This window comes from Balaenoptera ricei, chromosome 7 (genome assembly GCF_028023285.1).
Source record: "Balaenoptera ricei isolate mBalRic1 chromosome 7, mBalRic1.hap2, whole genome shotgun sequence".
In the NCBI taxonomy this organism is placed as follows: Eukaryota; Metazoa; Chordata; class Mammalia; order Artiodactyla; family Balaenopteridae; genus Balaenoptera; species Balaenoptera ricei.
The window spans coordinates 55,467,547-55,490,048 of record NC_082645.1 but is presented as its reverse complement, the minus strand read 5'-3'; the positions used below and the strand labels follow the sequence as shown (position 1 = coordinate 55,490,048).

Below are 22,502 nucleotides of genomic sequence, written 5' to 3'. Positions count from 1 at the left end.
TGGGATTTCATCCCCCTCTATGCCAAAAGAGCTTGTAGAAATTACATGTACACTAATCCTTAAATTTTTTACACACAGGCTTTTGAAGATATATATATTGATCAGAGGAAGACTATTAAAATCTTATTAGAATATGCTGACATGATCTTCACTTACATCTTTATTCTGGAAATGCTTCTAAAGTGGATGGCATATGGTTTTAAAGCCTATTTCACTAATGGCTGGTATCAACTAGACTTCATGGTTGTTATTGTACGTATTTTAAAGAAAAAATTTAAAGGCTATTTGATTTACTCTTCCTTCTTTACTCTGACTTACTCTTCCATTTACTTATATCTTTCTTTTCCCTCTCTCTATACATTTTCAGTCACCAACATCCCATATTTCTTCATATGTAATGCTTCACATCCATCCTTTTATTTTCATTCTAAAATTTGAACAGTTCGTTACTTAGCTCCTGGATTCTTCTAATCATTGCCTATAAACCTGCTGCTAATTAGAATAGGCTTACTGCAGAATATCTTGAAAATATCAGCATTCTAAAATATTTAGATTGGCTCTACCTTTAAATCATACATTTAAAATTAGACTACTTATCATTACCTTCACCAGTACCACACTGATCCAAGCTACCAGAACTGCCCATTTGTATCACTGCAGTAGATTCCAAGCTGAGATCCTTGCTTCCACCACTGCACACCTTTGTTCTCCTCTCCACATAGCAACCACGTATGTTGTACTGTTGTAAAATGAAACTCAGTTCAAGTCACTTTTCTTGAAATCCTCCAATAAACACCCCTCACACGTAGTAAAAGCTACAGTCTTTGCAATCAAAGGTTTACAAGTGTCTACATGATCCAGTCTTATTTCCTGCCACTCTCCCTTTCCCCCATCCTGGTCTATATACTGCTCCACCAGCACCGGAATTCTTGAAGTTCAAAAACCATGCCAAAATTACTTCTATCTTAGTGCCTTTGCACTTATTCTTCCTTCCACCTGAAACTTTTGCTGGCTCACCTCATTTATGTCTGCTGAAAAGAAACTTGAAGTTAGGTCTTTCTGCACTACCATATTTAAAACTGCAGCCACTACAATACTCCTTTGTGCTTTCTCTGCTTTCTTCATTTCCTATTAATATTATATTGGGTTGGCCAAAAAGTTCCTTCGGTTTTAAAGTAAAAATAAAAGACACATTTTTCATTTTCACCAAGAACTTTATTGAACAACATATTCACCCTTCTGTTCCACTACTTTCTGCCGTTTTTCAGGCAACTTCATAATTCCATCTTCCCAAAACTTTTTATCTTTTTGAGCAAAGAACTGTTCTAGGTGCCTTTTACCGTCTTCCAGGGAATTGAAATATTTTCCATTAAGAGAAATTTGTAAAGACCAAAATAAATGGAAATCCAAAGGTGCAATGTCTGGTGAATATAGCGGGTGAGTCAGAACTTCCCAGCCAAACCATAATAGTTTTTGTCTGGTCGTCAAAGAAACATGTGGTCTTGCATTAAACTCATGGAAGATTATGCGTTTTTTGTTGACTAATTCCGGATGCTTTTCGTTGAGTGCTGCTTTCAGTTGGTCTAATTGGGAGGAGTACTTGTTGGAATTAATCTTTTGGTTTCCCAGAAGGAGCTCATAATAGAGGACTCTCTTTCCAATCCCACCATATACACAACATCACCTTCTTTGGATGAAGACTGGCCTTTGGTGTGGTTGGTGGTGGTTCATTTCGCTTGCCCCACCATCTCCTCCATTCCACATTATTGTACGGTAGCCACTTTTCATCGCCTGTCACAAATTTTTTTAAAAACAGAACATCTTCATTACACTTAAGTAGAGAATCGCATGCAGAAATACGGTCAAGAAGGTTTTTTTCGCTTAACTTATGTGGAACCCAAACATCAAAGTGATTCACATAACCAAGCTGGTGCAAATGATTTTCAACGTTTGATTTGGATATTTTGAGTATGCCAGCTATCTCCCACATGGTATAATGGTGATTGTTCTCAATTAATGTCTCGATTTGATCGCTATCAACTTCAACTGGTCTACCCAACCATAGAGCATCATCCAGCAAGAAATCTCCAGCACAAAACTTCGTAAACCACTTTTGACACGTTTGACCAGTCACAGCACCTTCTTCAAAAACTACTAAATCTTTTTTTGCATTTCAGTTGCGTTTTAACCTTTCTTGAAATAATAAAGCATAATATGCTGAAAATGTTGCTTTTTTTCTTCCATCTTCAATATTAAAATGGTTACACAAAAATTCACCAATTTTGATAAGTTTTTAAAAAATGCACACAGATATGACAGCTGTCACAATACAATCTAACAAAATTGTTTCAAATGAAGTTAAAGACAACTAAGTGCTACTAGAGCCATCTTACAGAAAACAAACAAACAAACCTTTTAGCCAGCCCAATATAATTTACTCATTGATTTTGCTTACTGAAATATAAGCTCCATTAAGGCAAAATATTTTCTCAGTTTGGTTTTCTCCTTATCCTATATGCCTAGAACAATTCATGTCACATATTAGGTCCTCAATAATTTTTGTCGAATGCACAAATGTCTCCCTATTCTATAAACAATGATTGAAGCTTCTCAGTCTTTAAATAATGACTTCCAATATCTGACCTTTGTCTTCTAAATTAATTCTTGCAATTAACCTTCTACTTCAACCAAACCATACTACACCTGCAACCCACCTTCCTGTTTTCTGGTTATTGTTCTTTTGAGTCCCCATCCCTCCATGCTTATATAAATGATACCCTTACTTCAAAGTCCACTTCAAGATAATCTCTTTAGAGTAGGGTAAAAGAGAGTAATTTTTTTCATTTATATTGCCTTGAAAATACAGAAAATATGAAGATACAACAAAAGTTAATCATAACTATGCCACCTTGCTCAATCTCCGTTAATTTTTTAAAATTTGAATCATATTTATACATATATGTTTAGTTTAAAAAATCACCTTAGAATCTTGCTATATTTTTTGGTAATTAGTACTTGGTCTTAACAGTATTCATTTCCTTCTTTATGCCTCTTCTCTGAAATCCTATATTTTATATCATCTTAACCATCTTCATATTTAGATTCATATGTAAATATATTCCGAATTTTGTTTTAATGAATACATTGTGTACTATTACTATATTGCAAATAATCGTGTAACTGATTCTTAATTTAATTTAAAAATAAAAAATGGATATAAATATTAAGCCTTGACAATAAAGAATCTCAAGTATACAAACTTTTGTTTATCTCGATAGCATATATTCCTGTTACCAGAAAATAGTTTTGTTTTATCTTTCTTTAAGTGATTTTAACACAGAATGATTTTCTTATATCTTTCTGTAGGTCATCATTAAGATATATTGAAATGTATATTAAAATTTTTCATAAATTTCTTAGTAGGCTTTGTGTATCTTTTCCATAATAAAAGATTTTTTACACATTGTTTTGATTAAAGTTAAAATTAAATTCTATTCACTTTTTTTGATATACCCAGGTGTTTTGTATTAGCTTAATAGGCAAATCTCGGGAAGAACTAAAACCGCTTATTTCCATTAAATTCCTTCGAGCACTCAGAGTTCTATCTCAATTTGAAAGAATGAAGGTAAGACAAAATTTTCTAATCTATAGGCTTTTATTTAGGATTAATAAAGCTCCATAAATTAACAATCATTGTTGTCTTCACATTTGTATCTTTAACAATATTAATACAAAAGTCTTACATATTACTAATTAAAAATATAGAAGAAAGGTTTATTAGTTATGCTTATTAATATTTTGGGCCTTTATTGCTCATAAGATATGAAAAGTAATAAAGAGAAGCAAAAAATCTAATAGTTGAGAGAGAAAAAAGTAATACCATTCTAACCCACTGATACATAGAAGTATTAATGAAATTATGTCCATGTTAAAAATATAACTGATAGAAAATGAAATGTTGATCAGTTAGCTAACTTATTTAAATTATAAGGACATTATACACACTTATTAATTTACCAAATGAAATAACAGTTTGAATTTTAAAATAAATTCACTTTTAAGTCACATGTCACAAATTATGAATTCTTGCCAGTCTTCTCTCTCTCACTCCCATGTTAAAGCTTCTTCTGAACAATGTAAGGGAAACTAATAGGTTGCACCATATAAAATGGCCAATGTTCAATCTTTGGGCCTATAATGGAAGTCCCATGTGACTCAACCTAGAAGAAAAAACAGAGTCTATGACCACCACAAGTAGTATAATTATGTCGCTATACAGTGATCAATTATATGCAGAAATGGGAGAGTCGTATTTTACCTTTTATTTTGTAATCATACATTTATATTTCCTTGCATTTGTCATTTACATGGATTATTTAACATTAGCCTGCCTATTTGACTAATACTATGGAATGTCATATATTCAATGTAGGTGGAATAAGAAATATAATTTATGTTTAAGCTGTATTGTTTTTATAGTTGATACATTGTATGTTACATTTAAACTGCCATTCATTAAGAAACTCAATACTTAAATTCTTTCCACTTGGTTAAAAAATAGATATTTATTTTTATTTCAAAATGTGAGTAATTATTATAAATCTAAACAGAAATATAAGTAATTTTAAAAATGTATTTTACCAAAAACATACTGCCAAAATTTTAATAGTACCATCTTTATATGATTCAATATAATATGATTATGTGATACACAGTTGTGTGTATATATGTTTTAAGTATGTTAATTATATTTTAATATATATGCAAATGCATGATTGACAATATTTTTGTAATTAATACGAATCTGTGACTGGTCAACCTATTCTCCAAATACATTTGATGTGCTGGTGTTGGGAAAGAAACATTTGATCATGTAGCAAATACAGAAAAATTCCAGTTATCATACACCTAGGAAACACAAATTTTGAATATTAATTGTAATTTACATTATGACTTACAAAACACTTTATTAACAACATGATGGAAGTCCACAGGTGGTGATATTCCCCAGTGCTTTTGAACCAAAATAAGGAGGAAAATAAGCTGAAAAGGAGAAAATGACTGAAAAGATCTGTAAGATTCAGGAATGACAATACAGCCAAATTTCTAGCATAAATTCAGTTTAGTGATAAGATAATTTCATAGTATATTCTAGAGTTATAAACTACACATGGCCTATTAAAACATAGGGGCTGTGGGTAAGGGAAATGGAGGAATGTTGATCAAAGTGTCCAAACTTTCATTTATAAGATGAATAAGTTCTGGGGATCTAGTGTACAGTACGGTGACTACAGTTAGTAATACTGCACTGTATACTCGAAATTTTCTAAGAGAGTAGATCTTAAATGTTTCTCAGCACATACCCAAAAAGATAATTATGTGAAGTGATGGATGTGTTAATTAGCTTGATTGTGGGAATCATTTCACAATTTATACATATATCAGGACATCACCTTGTACATCTTAAATTTACACAATTTTTGTAAATTATACCTAAATAAAGCAAAACACATGTACAGATATACACTAACACACAAAAATTAGATAATGAATGTAACTAGACTACTTTTCCTTATTTTAAAAAACATTCTGGCATAATATCAGGGTTTCTTTTTCCTAATAAATTTAGATACAAAGACGAAAAAAAAGTGTCAAAATCAGCAAATTTTCTGCCCTTGATTCACAGAAAAGTAGGAAGCGATTTGCTAGGGAAGCTGCCTCTGTCAGAAATCAAGTGCTGTACTATTTGATGCCATTCATTAATTAGAACGGCAATGAGACAGTAGCCATGGACAATTCGAGGTCAGGTAAATAATTATGTTTAGGTCAAGGTCAGATTCAGATCTTAATCTTCATCTCATCCTCTGGAAGTTCTGTAGCTGAATTAACTGAGTATATAAGGAAGCTAAGTGATTACAAAATTAATGTTTTATGTATTTAATAAGCTTCAGGTCTTCAGGTGCTCTTACTATTTAAATATTTGTTTCAACCATATCTATTGCTTTTATTCTTACATTTGTGTGTATTTTCTAATAGACATAGCATTTTTTTCATCAGAAGCATCAGTGGGCCTTTCAAAATATCTAAAAGTCAACAAAGGATCTGTGACTTAGTTTTAGAAATAAAACTAAATGTAATTAAAAGCATAATTAAAAATCAAAATATTAATTCAAGGACAGAAATCTAAGGAATATAAGAAAGAAAGTATAGGCAAAAGGCTACGTATCCAGTAATGGCTGAGGGAAGGAAAGGTTAGAATGGTAGAAAAGAGAAGGGTCCCTCAGGGAAAAAAAGAGAGAGAGAGAGAAAGAAGTGAGGTTGGGGAAAAGGAGTCAAAGTATAAATGATAAAGGAAAGATAAAGAGGTAGCAAAGATTGAAAATATTTTATTGGGTATAGCCACTGGTTTACATTCACCATAACAGCTTTAGTGGAGTGATAAGAATAAAATTCTGAATGTATCAATAATATTTAAAGAATGAAGGGAACTGAGGAAATGGAGACAGTGATCATAGATTATTGCTATTATTTAATTTTAGGTGGTAGATTCATTTCCCAAACTTCCCACTCTGGAGTAGTTTTTCTCCTTCTGACTTACATCACTCTGTAGGACAGACTCTAGGTCCATCCAGCTCACTACAAATAACTCAATTTTGTTTCTTTTTATGACTGAGTAATATTCCATCGTATATATGTGCCACATCTTCTTTATCCATTCATCTGTCGATGGACACTTAGGTTGCTTCCATGTCCTGGCTGTTGTAAATAATGCTGCAATGAACATTGTGGTACATGACTCTTTTTTGAATTTTGGTTTTCTCAGGGTATATGCCCAGTAGTGGGATTGCTGGGTCCTATGGTAGTTCTATTTTTAGTTTTTTAAGGAACCTCCATACTGTTCTCCATAGTGGCTGTATCAATTTACATTCCCACCAATAATGCAAGAGGTTGCCCTTTTCTCCACACCCTCTCCAGCCTTTATTGTTTGTAGATTTTTGATGATGGCCATTCTGATTGGTGTGAGGTGATACCTCATTGTAGTTTTGATTTGCATTTCTCTAATGATTAGTGATGTTGAGCATCCTTTCATGTGTTTGTTGGCAATCTGTGGATCTTCTTTGCAGAAATGTCTATTTAGATCTTCTGCCCATTTTTGGATTGGGTTGTTTGTTTTTTTGATACTGAGCTGCATAAGCTGCTTGTATATTTTGGAGATTAATCCTTTGTCAGTTGCTTCGTTTGCAAATATTTTCTCCCATTCTGAGGGTTGCTTTTTGTCTTGTTTATGGTTTCCTTTGCTGTGCAAAAACTTTTGTTTCATTAGGTCCCATTTGTTTATTTTTGTTTTTATTTCCATTTCTCTAGGAGGTGGGTCAAAAAGGATCTTGCTGTGATTTATGTCATAGAGTGTTCTGCCTATGTTTTCCTCTAAGAGTTTTAGTGTCCGGCCTTACATTTAGGTCTTTAATCCATTTTGAGTTTATTTTTGTGCATGGTGTTAGGGAGTGTTCTAATTTCATTATTTTACATGTAGCTATCCAGTTTTCTCAGCACCACTTATTGAAGAGGCTGTCTTTTCTCCATTGTATATTCTTGACTCCTTTATCAAAGATAAGGTGACCCTATGTGCGTGGGTTTATCTCTGGGCTTTCTACCCTGTTCCATTGATCTATATTTCTGTTTTTGAGTCAGTACAATACTTTCTTGATTACAGTAGCTTTGTAGTATAGTCTGAAGTCTGGGAGCCTGATTCCTCCAGCTCCATTTTTCTTTCTCAAGATTGCTTTGGCTATTCGGGGTCTTTTGTGTTTCCATACAAATTGTGAAGATTTTTGTTATCATTCTGTGAAAAATGCCATTGGTAGTTTGATAGTGTTTGCATTGAATCTGTAGATTGCTTTGGGTAGTATAGTCATTTTCACAATGTTGATTCTTCCAATTCAAGAACATGGTATGTCTCTCCATCTGTTTGTACCATCTTTAATTTCTTTCATTGGCATCTATAGTTTTCTGCATACAGGTCTTTTGTCTCCTTAAGTAGGTTTATTCCTAGGTATTTTATCTTTTTCTTGCAATGGTAAATGGGAGTGTTTCCTTAATTTCTCTTTCATATTTTTCATCATTAGTGTATAGGAATGAAAGAGATTTCTGTGCATTAATTTGGTATCCTGCTACTTTACCAAATTCATTGATTAGCTCTGGTAGCATCTTTAGGATTCTCTATGTATAGTATCTTGTTATCTGCAAACAGTGACAGCTTTACTTCTTCTTTTCCGATTTGGATTCCTTTTACTTCTTTTCCTTCTCTGATTGCTGTGGCTAAAACTTCCAAAACTACGTTGAATAATAGTGGTGAGAGTGGGCAACATTGTCTTGTTCCTGAACTTAGAGGAAATGGTTCCAGTTTTTCACCATTGTGAACAATGTTTGCTGTGGGTTGGTCATATAATGGCCTTTATTATGTTGAGGTAAGTTCCCTCTATGCCTGCTTTCTGGAGGGTTTTCATCATAAATGGGTGTTGAATTTTGTCAAAAATTTTTTCTGCATCCACTGGGATTATCATATGGTTTTTCTCCTTCAATTTGTTAATATGGTGTATCACATTGATTGATTTGCATAGATTGAAGAATGCTTGCATTCTTGGGATAAACCCCACTGGATCATGGTGTATGATCCTTTTAATGTGCTGTTGGATTCTGTTTGCTGATATTTTGTTGAGGATTTTTGCATCTATATTCATCAGTGATACTGGCCTATAGTTTTCTTTTTTTGTGACTTCTTTGTCTGGTTTTGGTATCAGGGTGATGGTGGGCTTGTAGAATGAGTTTGTGAGTGTTCCTCCCTCTGCTGTATTTTGGAATAGTTTCAGAAGGATAGGTGTTAGCTCTTCTCTAAGTGTTTGATAGAAGTTGCCTGTGAAACCATCTGGTCCTGGGCTTTGGTTATTGGAAGATTTTTAATCACAGTTTCAATTTCAGTGCTTGTGATTGGTCTGTTTATATTTTCTATTTCTTCCTGGTTGAGTCTCGGAAGGTTGTGCTTTTCAAAGAATTTGTCCATTTCTTCCAGGTGGTTCATTTTATTGACATATAGTTGCTTGTAGTAATCTCTCATGATCCTTTGTATTTCTGTTGTTACTTGTCCTTTTTCATTTCTAATTCTGTTGATTTGAGTCTTTTCCCTTTTTTCTTGATGAGTCTGGCTAATGGTTTATCAATTTTGTTTATCTTCTCAAAGAACCAGTTTTTAGTTTTATTGATCTTTCCTATCGTTTCCTTCATTTCTTTTTCATTTATTTCTGATCTGATCTTTATGATTTCTTTCCTTCTGCTAACTTTGGAGTCTTTTTGTTCTTCTTTCTTTAATTGCTTTAGGTGTAAGGTTAAGTTGTTTATTTGACATTTTTCTTGTTTCTTGAGGTAGGATTATATTGCTATAAACTTCCCTCTTAGAACTGCTTTTGCTGCATCCCATAGGTTTTGGGCTGTCGTGTTTTCATTGTAATTTGTTTCTGGGTATTTTTTGATTTCCTCTTAATGTCTTCACTGATCTCTTGGTTATTTAGTAGTCTATTGTTTAGCCTCCATGTTTTTGTATTTTTTACAATTTTTTTTCCTGTAATTGATATCTAGTCTCATAGCATTGTGGTTGGAAAAGATACTTGATATGATTTCAATTTTCTTAAATGTACCAAGGCTTGATTTGTGACCCAAGATATGATATATCCTGGAGAATGTTCCATGAGCACTTGAGAAGAATGTGTATTCTATTGTTTTTGGATGGAATGTCCTATAAATATCAATTAAGTCTATGTTGTTTAATGTGTCATTTAAAGCTTGTGTTTCCTTATTTATCTTCATTTTGGATGATCTGTCCATTGGTGAAAGTGGGGTGTTAAAGTCCCCTACTATGATTGTGTTACTGTCGATTTCCCCTTTTATGGCTGTTAACATTTGCCTTGCGTATTGAGGTGCTCGTATGTTGGGTGCATAAATATTTACAATTGTTATATCTTCTTCTTGGATTGATCCCTTGATCATTATGTAGTGTCCTTCTTTGTCTCTTATAATAGTCTTTATTTTAAAGTCGATTTTGTCTGATATGAGAATTACTACTCCAGCTTTCTTTTGATTTCCATTTGAATGGAATATCTTTTTCCAACCCCTCACTTTCAGTCTGTATGTGTCCCTAGGTCTGAAGTGGGTCTCTTGTAGACAGCATATGTACAAGTCTTGTTTTTGTATCCATTCAGCCAGCCTATGTCTTCTAGTTGGAGCAGTTAATCCATTTACATTTAAGGTAATTATTGATATGTATGTTCCTATTCCCATTTTCTTAATTGTTTTAGGTTTGTTTTTGTAGGTCTTTTCCTTCTCTTGTGTTTCCTGCCTAGGGAAGTTCCTTTAGCATTTATTGTAAAGCTGGTTTGGTGATGCTGAATTCTCTTAGCTTTTGCTTATCTGTAAAAGTTTTAACTTCTCTATTGAATCTGAATGAGATCCTTTCTCGGTAGAGTAATCTTGGTTGTAGGTTTTTCCCTTTCATCACTTGAAATATGTCCTGCCACTTCCTTCTGGCTTGCAGAGTTTCTGCTGAAAGATCAGCTGTTAACCTTATGGGGATTCCCTTGTATGTTATTTGTTGCTTTTCCATTGCTGTTTTTAATATTTTTTTCTTTGTATTTAATTTTTGATAGTTTGATTAATATGTGTCTTGGTGTGTTTCTCCTTGGATTTATCCTGTATGGTACTCTCTGCACTTCCTGGACTTGAATGACTATTTCCTTCCCTGTATTAGGGAAGTTTTCAACTATAATCTCTTCAAATATTTTCTCAGTTCCTTTCTTTTTCTGTTCTTCTTCTAGGGCCCCTATAATTCAAATGTTGGTGCATTTAATTTTGTCCCAGAAGTCTCTGTGACTGTCCTCAATTCTTTTCATTCTTTTTTCTTTATTCTGCTCTGTAACTATTTCCAGTATTTTATATTCCAGGTTACTTATCCATTCTTCTGCCTCAGTGATTCTGCTATTGATTCCTTCTAGAGAATTTTTAATTTCATTTATTGTGTTATCATTGTTTCTTTGCTCTTTAGTTCTTCTAGGTCCTTGTGAAATGTTTCTTGTATTTTCTCCATTCTATTTCCAAGATTTTGGATAATCTTTACTATCATTACTCTGAATTCTTTTTCAGGTAGACTGCCTATTTCCTCTTCATTTCTTTTGTCTGGTGGGTTTTTACTTTGCTCCTTCATCTGCTGAGTATTTCTCTGTCTTCTCATTTTGCTTAAATTACTGTGTTTGGGGTCTCCTTTTTACAGGCTGCAGGTTCATAGGTCCTGTTGTTTTTGATGTCTCCCCCCAGTGGGTGAGGTTGGTTCAGTGGGTTGTGTAGGCTTCCTGGTGGAGGGGACTGGTGCCCGTGTTTTGGTGGATGAGGCTGGATCTTGTCTTTCTGGTGGGCAGAAATACATCTGTTGTTTTGTTTTGGGGTGTCTGTTAACTTATTATGATTTTAGGCAGCCTCTCTGCTAATGGGTGGGGTTGTATTCCTGTCTTGCTAGTTGTTTGGCATGTAGTGTCCAGGACTGGAGCTTGCTGGTTGTTGAGTGGAGTTGGGTCTTAGCGTTGAGATGGAGATCTCTGGGAGAGCTCTCACTGTTTGATATTACATGGGTCAGGAGGTCTCTGGTGGCCCAATGTCCTGAGCTCGGCTCTCCCACCTCCAAGGCTCAGGCCTGATACCCGGCCGGAGCACCAAGACCCTGTCAGCCACACAGTATCCAAAATGTGATCTTAAGACCAGCACATGGGCATCGTGTGGCAGCTTGTTAAAACTCGAACATCTCAATCCTTCTTTTCTTTTCTTTTAGTTTCCTTTCTTCTCTTCTCTTCTCTCTCTCTCTTTCTTTCATCAACCACTCTGATTGTTTTAGTTCTACTGCAGGCATTTTATTCCTCACATTTAATAAACCAGGGCCTCGCTTCTTCCCTTCCAAGGGTCACGTTGGGTGAAGCTGTGCTGGGCTGACCTGGTTGGGGTTCAGAAGCCCTCAGGACCTATTATGTTCTTCCACCCTCTCTCTACTTATTAGAAATCAAGCGCCCTCAACCTGTCTGCCACTCCCTCAAGGCAGGCCTATCTTCTAAAGCTAAGACATTTCCTTTCTCCTCCACAGTTAAAACTTTCCAGAAAGATCAGCAACCTGGGGCTGGTCTCGTCTGATTAGCCGGCACTGAAGTTGCTCAGGCAGGAGGCAACGGGACCGTCGGGGCAGGTGTGGGTGGTGAGGTAACGGGGTGCACTGAGTCTGACACTAGAGCACAGGCTCACGGCCTTTAATATATATTTTTAACTGAAATTTGTTTTTTAGGTTATTCAAATACCAGATGTGATCTATTAAATCTTTAAAGATGGCCTTTTTGTTGTTATTTCAATATGACCTTACATTAATAAATATTTCCAATTTAATTAAAACACTTTCACATTTCTTACCTAAAGTTTACATGTTTGTTTTTTATATGCCAGGTGGTAGTGAGAGCTTTGGTAAAAACAACTTTACCCACATTGAATGTGTTTCTGGTCTGCCTTATGATCTGGCTGGCTTTTAGCATCATAGGAGTACACTTATTTGCTGGCACATTCTATGAATGCATTGACCCAACAAGTGGAGAAAGGTTTCCTGTATCTGAAGTCATGAATAGAAGTCAATGTGAAAGCCTTGTGTTTAATGAATCCATGCCATGGGAGAATGCAAAACTGAACTTTGATAATGTTGGAATCAGTTTTCTTTCACTGCTTCAAGTAGTAAGTACATGTTTGAATTTGTGAATTACATGTTCATTCATATTGTATGTGAACATAAAGGACAAAATGTGGATGCTTAATAAAGTTGGTTTTAAATTATTTTAGCAATTATTAGTTAGCAGATACATGTTATGGGACATACTATAGTAAGCTCATTTAGAAAGACAAAAGTGAAATATAGTCCTTGCTCTGTTGGGAGAAGGAAGTGGAAATAAAGGTAGGACTAACGGAGGAAATGACAGGTACTGGCCAAAGCTATTTCCTCCACCACTGATGAGATAATAGGTTCACAATTTTTGATCTAACTCAGATTACTGCTATTTTGTTTCTACTTAGTGCTTTGAGGAATGGCTACTTGGTCCCCCAATATCTAGCAGATATAAGGTGGTGAATAATTTCTGTCTTACCTCCGTCATAGTAAAGCACATATACAGCAGTTACAACTAACTATGACACTTGGGCAGCGTGTATTTACTTACCATTTATCTATCTATCTAACCAGTGCTCTCTCTCTCTCTTTTTATTAATACTATCTTAAAATATTTTAAGTTATTAACTACAATTAAGCTAAGTAGTTTTAAATAGTTGTTAATAGACAATACAAATGTAAAAATGAAAGTGGTAAAGATCTCAATTACACAGTATATTGAAGTGTGGTCAGCCTTACTAATCAAATGCTTTACTGTATTAATAACAGATTGAGTTTTAATTTTTACTTGTCACAAAACATAAGATTTCCATAAAAATTAAATACATGCCATTTTTACAGGCCACATTTAATGGATGGATCACTATTATGAATTCAGCAGTTGATTCTGTTGGTGTAAGTACAATATAATCCTAGAGCCACTGTTAAGGTTCACACAAAGTCATTTTTGCAATTCAAGGACAGGACACAAGCAATAATTGAGTAATTAACATGGTAAAAGCAAATGCTTATGCTAGATAGAAATTAAATACATTTCAGATTGAATATTTCATGAACAATGAACTCCTTCCAGGATTATATACAATGGTTGAGGCCAAATAGACCCATTTGAAGGATTATCATAAAAATGATTAAACCAATGCAATAAATTTTAAAATTCAAATAAAAGCCATGATATCTTTTCACCAAAGAACAAGGAGGAAATATTGCCTCAAGTATCACTGTTGTATTTTTTTTGTCATAAATTATTTTCTAAGTCTTAAAAGGTCAGTATAAATATTTTGCTTATTTTCTCACTTTTTATTTTATTTTTAAAAACAATTTTTTCAGAGAAATTTTAGGTCTACAGCAAAATTGAGAGGGGGGTACAGAGATTTCCCATATACCTCTGCCCTCACACATGCACACCTCCCCATTATTGACATTCCTCACCACAATGCTATATTTTTTACCAAAGACGAACCTACATTGACACATCATTATCACCCAATGTTCATAGTTCATAGGGTTCACTCAGTGTTGTACATTCTATGGGTTTGGACAAATGTATAATAACATATACCCTTCATTATAATATCATACAGAGTATTTTCACTGCCCTAAAAATCCTCTGTGCTCTGCCTTATTTTGCTTATTTTTTAATTTAACTTTTAGGTAGATATGCAGCCTAATTTTGAAGACAACATCTACATGTGTTGTTACTTTATTGACTTTATTATCATTGGATTATTTCTTCCTCTGAGTATGTTGATTGGTGCTATTATTGCTAATTTCAACAAACATAAAGTAAAGATAAGTATAAATATTCTTTGTTCATCAATGCCCGAGGGAAAAAATATGTCCTGCTTCAAATAATTGGTTTTGGATTCAGCTTAATATTGGTTTTATTTGGTACTTATCTTTAAAAAAATGATTGATGTTCCTGCAGATTGATGGATATTGCTGAAATGTTCATCTTTACATTGTTTTCTATATTCAAATAAGCACAGACAAGTTTAAACGTTAAAAATTACAAATGTTTCTGTATATAGGTTTGTAAATAATGACATGCTGAAAAATAACATTGTTATGCATCTGCACAAATATCTGAAGATGTTCAAGAAAAATAAGCCACACTTTTTTACTCTCTGATATACTCAAAGCTTTCAGAGTCATAACCAGCAGAGACATATTTGCTGGTTGAAATAGCTTTTTCTGCTAGAAGTAGAGGGAGTCATAAATCCTAATTACATGACCTAAATAGGAGCGCTTGAAACACATAAGAGAGAATTCAGAGGCGGAATTTAACAACCCATGTTTGGTGCCATCTCCACACAAAGACTCCCTTCAGGGCTTCTGTTAATACAAATGCCTCAAAAGTCATATAAGTTCACTTATTTTAACCTCAGGGCCGTACTTCCTATTAGGTGTAGGAATGACTTATGGTAAATCAAAGAAAAGAAGAGTTTAATCTTGAAATTCCATCTTTGGCCATGTCATCAAAGTTTAACCACGTGTAGAATCTGGTAAACAAACCACTCTGAGTCTGCACTAATTAGATGGGATTAGAGAGATCAGTGGTCAAATGAAATATTCATTGAATTGGATGCTTCATCTTCCTAACGATTTCAACCTAATGGGATAATATCCTAGGATTTGCTTCTGGACTTCAAACTGATGACCCCTGTCAATTTTAAGTGAGCAAGTCCTGACATGGGCAGTAACAATTCCTAATTCCTAGATTAACACATTAAATGTTCACCTCTTATTCACTTTGCATATTCTGTATAAGATACTGAAATTAACACTAGAAACACAAAGACGAATAATCCCTAGAAGTTTCTATGAAGAGGTAAGCACTGGTGCTTTTTGAATAATACTGAAAAGTATCTTCTAATAGTATTTGGAAAATTAAGTAATGTATGAACATATAAAAACACATATATGACCAATTATTTTTTTCCTGATTATTAAAAGGTACAAACCAGCTTTACCTTTAGCTTTTTAGTTCAGCTTTTCTTAGTAACCTTTCCAGATATCCTCTGCTGTTTCTCCTTTGTCTCTAACAAGAGGTAGGCCTCAGTAACTAAAAAGTTAAAATAAGGTTGACTACCCATCGGAAAGTTCATCAAAAGATAATTGATTATCAATCAGTTCCAGTGTATACTCTGTGTTTTGTATGAATTTTTGTGCAGAAGGTCAGACATGTTTAAACATGATTTAGTTCATTGCAGTTAAGCCTTTTTTAGAGGATTAAATCAATAATTGCCAAGCTTTCGAAAACACATATTAATGTAAGATGAAATTTGGATTAAATATGATTTTAACATCTTTTTCTTTCATTTCTTTACCTGGGAGGCTCAAATATCTTTATAACAGTAAAACAGAAGAAACAATGTCATGCACTGAAGAAGCTGATGTGCGAAGTCTCTCAAAAACCAGTACCTCGCCCAGAAGTAAGGAAATATCTAGATTTTTGTTTTAAGTTCTGAAAAAGTTTCCTTTATATATTCTCTCTTACAAATGAAGATGTGTTTTTAAAATTCTTAACAACAAATGCTTTTGACAAAATTTTTAAAATATAGTCTTTGAAAGAGCTTTTGATGGTCTTTCTGTTTGTTTGCTTTTACTCTGTGCTATAGTCATAGCTTGGTAAAATCTTAGTCTTCAGTTATTCTCCTATTTATGCTGGGAGGGAAGCTGTAAATCTAAAGACAATACGTCTGTATAAATATCTTATTAATAAAAATATTACACCTTTTTTCTTTACACACAGAACAAGTTCCAAGGATTTGTCTTTGACTTGGTAACAAATCAAGTTTTTGATGTCATCATCATGGTTCTTATATTTTTCCAAGCAATAACCATTATGATACAAAGTGATGAACAGAACCCCAAAATTGACATTGCTCTCTACTGGATTAACTCAGTTTTTGTTACACTGTACACTGGAGAATGTGTACTAAAGCTCGTCGTTTTCCATTACAACTATTTCACCAATGGATGGAACCTTTTTGATTTTATGGTGGTTGTTTTCTCTATTACAGGTAAGATTTTGTTTAGTCAGATTTTCATTTGTAATAATACTAATTCAGGCAAGCTCTTAGAGTAAACATCTCCTGAGATATAGTCTCTTAATAAGCAAAACAGGTAGGGATCCTTTTTATTTCCAGCAGGAATGCCTTACATTTTTACATTCATACATGTACACATGCCTGACAGATATAAGATATTTAAAATACTTTCTGAATTAATACATAGACTTGACTTCACAGACCACCAGATAAATGCTTAATTACCCCTTCAGTATATCACATACATTATTTTTCTAAGATGACACTAGACAGACCTTTATGTCTTAGCATGATATAACCTTTCAAACTCATTATTGTTCCCTTTCCTCTAATCTCTAAAACTGTTTGCTACTCTCACAACACTAGAGTTTTAGGGTTTAATGAATTTGTTACAAGTTTTCTCTTACTCTGGAGATACCAGTCCTATATTTAACAAATATACTTGATTACCCTCTTTGTGAATATGTATTATGCTGTGTGCAAAGAATTCAGTTACAAACAAAGTAGGCATAATTCCTGTATATACATAGTTTATAATCTATCAAGGGATGCAGACAATTAAACAGTACATTTTAATGTTGTGCTATTAAGGTTATGATAAGGGAAGAAGCATGGGGTGCCACAGCAGCACAACAGAGCGAGGAGCACCTAATCAGTAAGTAGAGATCAGAGAAAACTTCACGGAAGAAGCAAAAATCTAAATAGAGACCTATTGGATAAGGAGGTAGCCAAGAATCTAGGATAAAAGTGTTTTAGGCAGAGAAAAGTTTGTTTATTGTCTACCTCCCATAAGACACATACTAGAATGTTATCTCCATAAGAGTAGAAACAATATTTAATGTTATTGTCAAGTACTATTCTATGCAGTCAGTAGTGAAAAATGTAGATAAACTGCTCAGTTGTGCTCCCAGAAAATTCATTCATCAGCTGGTAGTAGAGGCAGTGCAGCTAATATTGATAGACAAGTACAAGAAGCTTGCTAGAAAAGTATGTAAAGTCAGGAAAGGGCTGATAGGAAGAAAACAGAGGAAAACAGAATTAAAGAGCCCCATGAGACTGAAATGAGAGTTACTGAATCAGACAGCTAGAAGGAGAGGAGATTGCAGTCCGAGATAAAGATGTTCGAATTTGAGATCTCAGAAGGTCAGGTATCCTGGGTGCAGAATGTGGCCATAGATGGGTGTGTCTACAGTAAAATGATGGAGATTATTAAAATTTAAGAAAGCCAAATACTGGAGGGCTAGCCTTTCAATGGGTTGTTGATGGTAGGTGCTGGGGTGGAAAGGGTGACAGTGAGCCATGTACCAAAGTCTCCAATGAATATGAACGAGGGGGAATGAATAAATCATAGAACCAAGGAATGGTAGGAGATGGTATAGTTGAATGTCATGGTCCACAAACTGTGAAAAATTTCTTTTTTGTTTATAAAATTAATGTGAAGGAAAAGTATCTAGAAATCACATTGGAAAGAGGGAAAGATGCTTGCTTGTTCCATCTTTCTACCCTGTGAAATGTGGAATGGGAAAGAGTGAGTTATCTGTGCTTGAGAGTGTTGCAAGGGAAATAGTGTCCTCAAGATAGAGTCAGATTTTAGATAAGAAAGGAAGTGAAGAAAATTTAGTGATGAAGAAGTAAAAATGTGTTTATAGTTAAGTAGGAAAACCTCCTGCATAATGGAAGGGTTTGAGAGATTGAGGAGAAATGAACATTTGAGTCAGAGTAGAAAGTTCACTAAAGCACTGTGGAAATGAGGGTATATGTAAGATAGAACGTCAGGGAGAATGCCATCATTGACAGTGACCAAATTAACAGAAATGTGAGACATGATCCTTCCAGATTCAGCAAACATACCATCTCATTTAGAAGTTTCATGGGATTTTCCCCTTCTCCACCTTCTCAACTCAGAATGAACCACACCCTCTCCAGTACTTTCAGAGAGCATCCCTTATGTTTTTTATGGTAATTATAATTTCACCTTGCTTTATAGTTATATATCTCCCTCTCATAGTGCCCTCATCCTCCCACCATTGCCAGAAAGAAAAGTTCTTGGCGAAGACTCATTTATTCAATTCACATTTAAAGCTCCTAAGGTCCCAGATACTATTTATGAAGTCAATAAATCAAATTATAATCTGTGATCACTGAATATGAAATATTTTTTAAACTATGTTTATCCAATAGGTCTTTCTGCCTTGCATTATAGTTAGTTTAAATGTCTACCTCTACTCCCTAGGTTATATGGTCTTTGAGGATAGGAGTCATGTCACTCATCTTCACATATTTTCTTGACACCTTTATTAGGTATCCAATAAAGGTTGGGTTGAATTAAATTTCTTGATCTAACTGCAATCAGGAAAAAAAAAATATGACTACTGTCGTATATTATGAATTCATGCCATCTGTGACTCCAGAAGTGCTTGATCTGTAATACTCTGAAAATGATGGTAGAAATAATTCTCTTCCAAATTTTGTTAGACACTCTGAGCATTGCCACAATTAGTATTTGGCTAACCCAGACTTTCAGTATGTGCTAAATGTTATACGGGAAGGATTAATTACCTTAACATATAGAAGAAAACCAAAGAAGTATAAAATAATTTATATTCCTCTAAATAATTGTATTGCCTGATTTATCTTTTTCTACACCAAGGACTATTTCTGCCTCTGATGGTGGGATATTACCTTGTACCTCCTTCCCTTGTGCAACTGATACTTCTCTCACGGACCATCCACATCCTGCGTCCTGAGAAAGGACCAAAGGTGTTCCATGATCTGCTGCTTCCTTTGATGCTGTCCCTCCCCGCATTGTTGAACATCAGTCTCCTTATCTTCCTGATCATGTTTGTCTACGCCATCTTTGGAATGTACAATTTTGCCTATGTTAAAAAGGAAGCTGGAATTAATGACATGTCCAACTTTGAAACCTTTGGCAGCAGTATGCTCTGTCTTTTCCAAGTTACAGTCTTTGCTGGTTGGGACGAGATGCTCAATGCAATTTTCAACAGTAAATGGTCTGACTGTGATCCTGATAAAATTAACCCTGGGACTCAGGTTAGAGGAGACTGTGGTAACCCCTTTGTTGGGATTGTTTATTTTGTCAGTTACATCCTCATATCGTGGCTGATCATTGTAAACATGTACATTGTTGTTGTCATGGAGTTTTTAAATATTGCTTCTAAAAAAAAAGCCAAGACATTGAGTAAAGATGATTTTAGGAAATTTTTTCAGGTATGGAAGAGGTTTGATCCTGATAGAACCCAGTATATAGACTCTAGCAAGCTTTCAGACTTCGCAGCTGCTCTTGATCCTCCTCTTCTAATGGCAAAACCAAACAAGGGCCAGATCGTTGCTATGGATCTTCCCATGGCTGTTGGGGACAGAATTCATTGCCTTGACATCTTACTCGCTTTAACAAAGAGAGTTATGAGTAAAGATGTGAGCATGGAGAAAGTTCTTTCAGAGATGGAATCTGGATTTACGTTAGCCAACCCTTTTAAGATCACATATGAGCCAATTACAACTACTCTGAAACGAAAACAAGAGGTAGTCTCAGCAACCATCATTCAGCGTGCTTATAAAAGTTACCGTTTAAGGCAAAATGACAAAAAAACATCAGATATTCGTATGATAGATGGGGACGTGGAAGTTCAGGCTATCAAAGAAGATTCATATTTTGACAAAACTGAGGGAAAGTCAACTATTTAAAGCCAGATCTAATCCCACTTACTACCTTTTCACCTTCTTTACATATTCCCCAAATGTTAAAAGTTTAGATCAGAAATAAAAGCAAAGGTCAGAGAAACTAAAGATTTCACTTAAAAATGAATTGTTTACAACCCATGGAAGATAAGCTTGTGCTCACAAGATCCCATGTCCAATTCACTTTTACCCCTGTATATTCAGTCTGACCAAGACAACCCTTTGATATTACTGCAGAGTTAAGTTGGGTTAAAACTGTTGTTTAATAATCCAATACTTGTTTTCTCTATATGGCTTATATGGTGTGTGCTTCTTCTGGAGGGTTGGGGGAGGTAGTAGCAGAAATTAGTAGCCAAAGGAGCTTACTTATACATTTTATGTCTACTTTAACTTGATGGGATTCAAGTCACTACTAATGGGACTTAATTACAAATAAACAAGTACTTTCTTAAAGTGGGATGGTATTTTTAAAAAATAGTACAATGCTACAGGCCATTAAATCATAAACTTGCCTAGACCGATACCAATCAGGGGAAGAGGAAAGGCAGTTCTTAGAAAGTGTCTTTGAGATTAATCAAAGAGACTCTTGGGCTGATTCAAACCACTTTTGAAAAAGATTGATTAGAGCCTAGGTTTTGTTTTTGATTGTTTTGGTTTTATTTATTTTTGGTTTGTGAATTAATGTTTCATTGTTCTTGGATTCCTGGTTTCTCATCTTTCTGGCTAGTTCCAGCTAAGGACCATTCTCTCTTTAAGAGAATGAGTTCCTAGAACAATCAGCATAAAGGGAACTACAGTTACAGCTTACATTTTCTAATTTTTCTTATTTCTCATTGGGAAACAGTGGCCACTTTGTAGTACTTTCCACTGCACTTCATGGATTTTTATAACTTTGAGAAAGAAAATGATCACTAAAACTGTGTGGACTCTGAACTAGGAGATCAAAGTGTGAGTTTGTTGCTCATGGTGTTTTATAACATTAGTGTATGCAAGTTAGTTTCCACTTTCTCATTTATCTTTCCAAGTTTTCTGTTTTGTTTCATGTTTATTTCATCACATACATAATTACTATGTAAAATGTTTTATGTTTGAAAAACTTTAAAATCCTAAGCATTAATTTTCACTAGTAAAATTATTTTTAAAAGATAGGCACAGATAGTTGTTTTGATGTAATCATAAAATGCAGTCTCTTGCATCCCTGTAATTTGAGATTCAGATATTTATTCTATTTGTATGAAGATTGATTTCAGTGTGCCTACAAAGTCCTAAAGGATTCAGAAAGAAAATATGTATACTGATGACTTAATGACCAGCTTTAACTATGTTGTATGACATTCAATATCACTTAAATATCAGTAATCGTATTTTATTATAAATGCATGATCTTGATTGAGCCTTAACTATTATAATCTATTTCTGCTCCTCAGAAATGTATTAACCTGACCAAGATGCCTTTGGGGGATCCCCTAAGCAAATGTAATTTCAGGGTTGTTTCTTACTGTAAGTGTTCCTTCCCTCTCTCCTCCTGTTCTCCATCATGTGATGGGGACCAGTGAGGAATCAGTGTTAATTTGGTGACATGGTGACAGCTGGTGCTTTATTTAAGCTTCTCAATTTTCTATTTCTTGGAAATGCTTTAATGTGAAAACTGCTTCAAATATTTAAACTGAATCTAAGCTTGCTTTTGTAAATTCCATAAAGACTATGAACTGATTTTAGTTCGAAAATGATATCTTTTAATTGTAAATCATGTTTGCCACTAACCTTCCAAAAACTATGTAAAGAATTATTTTTAGCAAATATTACAATATATTTTACTTTTTAGATACTAAAGAAAATAGTAAATACAACTTGTTAACCAAGGTAAGCTTTGGTTTTTTTCTTTCGTAAATTAGGTTGGCAACTTTGTGTAATAAGAACTTTTTAAAATGAGCCTTATATTAAAGCTTATTCATTCAGGTTCAAAGTTCAAAACTGGAAATATTTTTGCTTCCTTTGGATTAATTTAATTTTGTAAA

General features: G+C 34.3%; 1 protein-coding gene across 4 annotated transcripts in view; it reads left to right on the top strand.

Annotated features, from left to right (window-relative positions):
* SCN7A (sodium voltage-gated channel alpha subunit 7) overlaps nt 1-22,279 on the top strand; it is a 76,563-nt gene extending 54,284 nt beyond the window's left edge. For all 4 annotated transcript variants that reach the window (XM_059928018.1, XM_059928019.1, XM_059928017.1 and 1 more), the window contains 8 exons: nt 79-252; nt 3,518-3,625; nt 12,526-12,804; nt 13,574-13,627; nt 14,387-14,524; nt 16,063-16,167; nt 16,488-16,758; nt 19,436-22,279. In XM_059928018.1, coding sequence (XP_059784001.1) covers nt 79-252; nt 3,518-3,625; nt 12,526-12,804; nt 13,574-13,627; nt 14,387-14,524; nt 16,063-16,167; nt 16,488-16,758; nt 19,436-20,490 — 2,184 coding nt within the window. In that variant the 3' untranslated portion in view covers nt 20,491-22,279. The remainder of the gene's footprint in view (nt 1-78; nt 253-3,517; nt 3,626-12,525; nt 12,805-13,573; nt 13,628-14,386; nt 14,525-16,062; nt 16,168-16,487; nt 16,759-19,435) is intronic.
* Nucleotides 22,280-22,502: the final 223 nt, after the last annotated feature.